At 41.8% G+C, this 6,258-nt stretch overlaps 1 protein-coding gene across 1 annotated transcript; it reads left to right on the top strand.

The window, feature by feature from the left end:
- Nucleotides 1–561: 561 nt before the first annotated feature.
- Mrps14 (mitochondrial ribosomal protein S14) lies at nt 562–5,972 on the top strand. Its single transcript, XM_048421035.3, has 3 exons — nt 562–673; nt 2,333–2,491; nt 5,534–5,972. The coding sequence occupies exons 1-3, from the start codon at nt 629–631 to the stop codon at nt 5,714–5,716; spliced, it is 387 nt and encodes a 128-aa protein (XP_048276992.1). The 5' UTR covers nt 562–628; the 3' UTR covers nt 5,717–5,972.
- The last annotated feature ends 286 nt before the right edge of the window (nt 5,973–6,258 follow it).

Below are 6,258 nucleotides of genomic sequence, written 5' to 3'. Positions count from 1 at the left end.
GTTTAATGGATAAAATGCACCTGGCGAGAGTAGGGGGGCGGGTGGAAGAGACGTGAAACCCACGCCTCGGGTGTCTGGTTGGGGCGGGCAGTTTAAATACCCTGTGGGCGTGGTCTTGAGCATCTCTCGGGGAAGGAGCAGTGTTTGACCAGCTTTCTGAGATGAGGCACGGTTTGGGGAGAGACAGATGGGGTGACGGGGCTTGAGGTGGAGCTTTCACAAGAACAAAAACGTATATAACCTTAATACAGATACAATGTGTATTAAAACCCTGGACACGCAAACAGAAACCCTAGCAGCGCCACTGCCATCATCATCTACATCACCATTACAGCAGAAATGTGACACGTGCCACGGTTGGGCAGAGCCGCAACAGCCGGAACCCTTGAAGGAGAGACCGAGGACGCGTAGCCTCACTGCATCACCACTACCAGAGTGGGCGAGCCGAGTGGATGGTTTGCCCAGGTTCCGTGAAATACCGCGAGAGCGCAAATCCCGTACCTAGCCCCTCCCTCCTTATAGGCTAAATCCCGCCCCGGGCCCGCCCTTTGAGGCACAGGCCCCACCTCTTGCCCAATCTGTTTCCGGCGTCGTAACGCGGCGGTGATTGGCTGGCGAGTCGGACAACATGGCGGCGTCCGTGCTGGGCTCTCTGCTGCGGACTTTCCGGCAGGTCAGGCGTTTGCCTTTCTCGCCAGCTCCCTTCTCACCCCTGAACCCTGTGTCCCGTGGGTTCTCCTGTACCTGTCAGCTGTAATGCGCCCGGAAAACCAATCCCAGGGCTCCTTACATCTGTTTTCTCCTTCCGGCTTGGTTAGGAGAGGCGTAAGCGGCAAACGGGGCCGTGATTTGAAAGCTAAGAGCTTAACTCCGGGTGTAAAGGACCTGCTTGTAAATGGAAGGTAGCTGGCTATCAGGGAGAACAACCAGAGTGTGGTGGCTTGGAAGCAGGTGGTGACAGAATTTCGAAGAGAGAACAAGCCATTCCGCTAAAACTGAAAAGTTAATTAAAGAAAGGGCTGGAATTAGCTGTAGGTTTGAGTAGTGGCAGTGTTGTGATGCGGATAGAAACTGGGGAAACTGGCAAAGGAAATTGGAGAAGTCTTCGAGACAGTTTTACTAGGGAGAGGTATCAACCAGCGGGAGACGTGAGGTTTTTTGTTTTTGTTTTTTTCCGTAACAGAAGCAGCATCGTATTAGAAAGATATTATATGAGATATGAGCAACAACGTAGTAGAGGGAGATCCTCTAGAGTGGGAAACATTGATGATAGAGAGGACAGGGAAGACTCTCTGGAGTTATGCCTTTTTGCAAACAGGAGGTGTCATAGGGTCTTCTGTATGAAATTTGATCCCAGGAACGAAAACAGGTCACGTACAGAAGTTTTGTTCAATAGAAATGTAATGCCAACCCCAAGGTGATTTACAGTTTTTCTAGTATTTACATTGAAGTTAAAAGTAGGTACAGTTAGTTTTGGTAGCTACTTTGGCCAGGTATCTCATATTTTAACAAGCCAGCATGAGACATTTACATTTCTTTGTTGGAAGTAGGTTTTCAAAATCTTATTTGCATCTTAAACTTAAAGCACATCGCAGTGGGGATGCTAAATTTTGCATCATAGTGGAAATGCAGTTGTATCAAAAACAAAATCGCTTGATATTTGAAAATTTAATACTATCCAGAGTTAGGTCCCCATGGGTAGTGGCCGCTGTAAGCAGACAGAGTTGGCACAGGAGAGGGTGTAGAGTGTAGTGCAAATGCTGCTGAATGGACAGGTATGGTAGTGGAAGTTTGGAAATTCTTTTCAGATTGCCTCTGATTTTATAGCTAAGGAACTTTGATGTCATCACAACTTGAGGGTGTAGGTGCAGGGGACAATGATTTAAGAAAGAAGAACACTCCTCCAAATTGCCCTCAGATTTCCATGTGTTGTAGTATGCACATGCACACACAAATGTAATAAGTCAGGTTTTTGGTTTTTTAAATATTAAGTCTTGGTCTGATGAGCTGGCTCAGTGGGTAAAATTCTTGCCACCAAGCCTGTCTAGGTCAATCCAAAGGCCCATGTGGTGGAGGAGAGAACTGATTCGTGAAAGTTGTCCTCTGACTGCCACGTATATGCCCATACACACGCACACATCTACAGGACTGATGCACAAAAGTTGTCCTCTGACTGCCACACACATGCCCATCCATGCACAAGCACACATGTGCCTGCATATGTGTCAAAAACATGTAATTTTTTCATCGCTAAAAGTTATAAGCAGTGACTGAAGGAAGTTTACGTAGAAAAACACTTGCAGTACCCATGGTCCTTGTCTCTGTCTTTCAGGTGATCCCTCCATCAGCGTCAAGTCAAGTTCGAAGTTACTATGTAGACTGGAAAATGTTGCGTGATGTGAAGAGACGGAAAATGGCTTATGAATATGCAGATGAGAGGCTTCGGATCAATTCGCTCAGAAAGAACACCATTTTGCCTAAAGACCTTCAGGTTAGCCAATTGAGTCCCTTTCTTTCAAAAACAATCATTGACGTAATTTCAGATGCTTTTCGATGCTATTTTATTGCAACTTAGTATTAATGTAATTTCTGGAAAATGAGATCAAATACTCAAGTCAACATGAACAGCCTTAAAACCAACTTTGATAAGTTTAGGATAAAGAACAGCTGTTTACTCCTTCCTGGTTTTTCAGCTATTTCACTATACAGGCCCTAGAGATTGGGGACCACATAGAAACTGGAAGTATTCTGACACAAGGTCTCCCAACTTCATCCCTGTCTTTGAAACATTAAGGCATTTGGAGGTATTTCCAGTGCACGGGCTGTGTGCAAAACACATGGCATGTGGTCCTTCCTTAGGACTTACCCCCTTGAATTCATGCCCCTTCCATGTCCATGGTTAGGTGGTCTTCCATTTAGCCTTCCTTTCATGTCATATACGTCTGGCTAATGGTCTCCTGTGTCATATGGTTTTACGCTTAAGTGGTGACAGAGTACCTGTACTGAAGAGGCTTATGGGAAATTAGAAACTCAAGGCTACTTACCTTATTGAAAGTTCATAGAAACAAAACAAAGCATTTATATAAACTGGCAGAATGATTTAGTCTTTGTTATGTATTCTTCCCTCTCCCTGCCCCCACTTCAGTTTTTGAGATAGGAACTCTCTGTATTTCTGGCTGTCTATAGGCCAGGCTGACCTCAGACTTAGAGATTGCCTGCCTCTGCTTCCTAATTACTAGGATTAAACGTGGCTGTTTATTGTCTTTTAAAGCTTATCTGGTTTAAGTTAAAGACCAGAAAACTGAATTCCCATGGCCATTCTGTTGGAGCTTTTACTACAGTGACATTACATATCCACTTAAGAGAGTAAAAAAGAGGGCCTTGGGCAGCTCAGCTCAAGACAATGTTGATCATGGAAGCAGAGAGTAGAATGGTGGCTGCTAAGAATTGGGGGTCAGCAGGGTTCAAGCTCAGTTGGTCAACAGGTACACACTTGGGGTATCAATGTGAATAAATGCTATCTAAAATATAGCATAGTAGTCAGTAAGTACTATATTCTTCACTTGGAATTTGCTAAGAGTAGACAGATAATACACACACAAAATATATGAGCCGAATGACATTGATTAGCTTGATTGTGGTAATCATCTCACAATATACATGTGCCAGTGTATAATAATTAAATATATACAAGTTGTTTATTAAGCCACTGGGTAAGTGAGTACGCTATTTATGAAGAATACTCCCCTTGCCCCCACACACACCAGAAGAAATGCCTCTAGTATTGGTACCAGGAGTAGCAATACAGAAGCTGAGCCATCCAAACTGATCCGGGCCATCTTATCTGTTAAATGTATATCCAATTCCAGCAGACTTTCCCAGTTTTCTTTTTTGCTTTCATTATCCTTATCCCAGTACCATTTGTAAGCTACCTTACATTTTTTGAGGACAGAGAAGGGTAGGTATAGATAAGTGCACGTTCTTCTATAGCACTTACTGGTCTTTCATTGACTTTGTGTTGTTTTATGTAAGTGTCCACATATTTCATAATGTCAGTGCATAAGCTTTTGGACATCAGGAGTTTTGAATGCTCAGTTATTTAATTCAATGGTTAATTGAATTTTCCAGGTATCATTGCAATTTTTGTTCTTTTAAATGTTAGTTGTCTCCCACAGTGTATCACAGGGTCAGTGGTATGTACCAGTACCTCTGACAAAGTGGTATGAATATACATATTAATATTCTCTTTTTCTTGATGTTTTGGGGGTTTTTTGGTTTTTGTGTTTTTTTTGGTTTTGTTTTGTTTTTGTCAAAATAGGTTTCTCTGTGTAACAGCCCTAGCTACCTTGGAACTTGCTTTGTAGACCAGGTTGACTTTGAGCTCACAGAAATCCTCCTGCCTCTACCTCCTGAGTGTACCATCACTGCCCAGCAATACTCTTTTATGTAAGAATAGATTTTTACTGACATCCTCAGCTTAATCTGCTATACTTTTTCCTCTCAATCACTTACTGGTTTCATAGACATTGCTTGTACAAGGTTTATGGACATTGCAAATATTTTTTTCATGTAAATCTTGTCTGATCACCTTTATTTCTGCAGTAGTCAGAATCTTAAGACTTTGAGGCTCTTGGTGATTGAACTTTGTACTAGTTTCAAACCATGCTCTTTCCTACTGTTTCATCAGCTCAGAGGTTTCAAACTTTTGTACTTCAAAAAATTATTATGTGTCTCTTTGAGGACAATAAATGCATCACATATTTCCTTCTAAATGACTTGAACATGGATGTTTGGAGCAGCACTATTCACAATAGCTCAACACTGGATGCTACTCAGGTTTCCACCAGCTATAGAATAGATAATGGAACCGGGCAGTGGTGACGCACACCTTTAATCCCAACACTTGGGAGGCAGAGGCAGGTGGATCCATATGAGTTTGAGGCCAGCCTGGTCTACAAGAGCTAGTCCCAGGACAGTTCCAAAGTAACACAGAGAAAACCTGTCTCACAAAACCAAAACCCAAACAAAGAATAGATAATGGAATTCCAGCATACTGAACAAAACTAACACCAAGGAGACTGAGCATATTAATGATACTTGGAACAGTGTGGGTGATCTCCCGAGCATATTGTTGACTAAAAAAGCCAAAAAATGAATAGAAAGAGGTTATATGAGCATATTACATATAATCTACAAGGAAATGTGACTTTACTGTGTTAGTGAACCTGCTAGCTGTTAGCAAGTGCCCCAAGAAGGGAGACACAGATAAAGCCTTTGGGTGCTGATAGTGTCATTTTATAAATCAGTGCTGGCTACTCAGTATATGTTGTTTATAAACATACCATCATTATGGTCTCTGGGTTCTTCTTGTTGTTTTAATCTTTAAAATCATCTTTGAAAAACATTAAACATTTCTGGTTTGTTCTTCTCAAAGGTTAAGGCTTACTACCACATCCAGGGTTTGCCTAAGATTCTAGCCCATCCTTCCTTTGCTTTAGGCACTGAGTTGTGATCTATTATGATTTTTCCCTAGGAAATAGCTAGTGAAGAGATTGCTGCCCTTCCACGGGATAGCTGTCCTGTGAGAATCAGAAATCGGTGTGTTATGACATCCCGTCCACGTGGTGTAAAGCGTCGCTGGAGGCTTAGTCGCATTGTCTTCCGCCACTTAGCTGACCATGGGCTACTTTCTGGAGTTCAGCGAGCAATATGGTAAATCAGTTTCAGAGCCTACTCAGCTGCCCAGGAAGTCAATCCTGGCAAAAGAGACTTTACTAATAGACTAAACCCTAGTTTTTATAGTGTCTAGTATGTTTAACCTACCTGATACTGTCTACAGTTAAATTACTTTTAGATTTTTAAATAAAGAAATATGATTTCTGTCATTGAGTCATATTTCTTCTTTGACTTTACAATAGGCATATTACTCCCATACAAGGCATAAGAGTGGAATAAAAATGTTTTCTGCGGAAGTATGGCGTTTTCCTTCGAGTTTGACGTTTAGTAACAAAATAACGTGGTTTAATAGTTATTTCACAAAACACTGCTATAGACGTCCCATCTAATTGACAAGTTGCTTTCTATGGCATTTTAGCCCTGGGCTAGTTTCCTTGGCCTACAGTTACTATTACTTTTGGAATAATAGATGGAGAGCTAAAGAGGATATTTTAGATTGTATTTAGTCACCTTTGTGTGACAGTAAGAGAACTGCTAAGTAGTTTTTGTTTCATCTTTTTAAAGTATTTATTTGTATAGAGT

This window comes from Myodes glareolus, chromosome 5 (genome assembly GCF_982192425.1).
Source record: "Myodes glareolus chromosome 5, mMyoGla1.1, whole genome shotgun sequence".
NCBI lineage: Eukaryota > Metazoa > Chordata > Mammalia > Rodentia > Cricetidae > Myodes > Myodes glareolus.
Note: the sequence above shows the minus strand (reverse complement) of the source record. Positions and strands in the feature narration are given on the sequence as shown.

Bases quoted from the DNA above. Each gene is read 5' to 3' on its own strand.
- Mrps14 (XM_048421035.3), top strand. From the start codon at position 629: ATGGCGGCGTCCGTGCTGGGCTCTCTGCTGCGGACTTTCCGGCAG. The intron at 674-2,332 runs GTCAGGCGTTTG...TCTGTCTTTCAG, and splicing joins TGCTGCGGACTTTCCGGCAG to GTGATCCCTCCATCAGCGTC. The intron at 2,492-5,533 runs GTTAGCCAATTG...ATTTTTCCCTAG, and splicing joins TTTTGCCTAAAGACCTTCAG to GAAATAGCTAGTGAAGAGAT.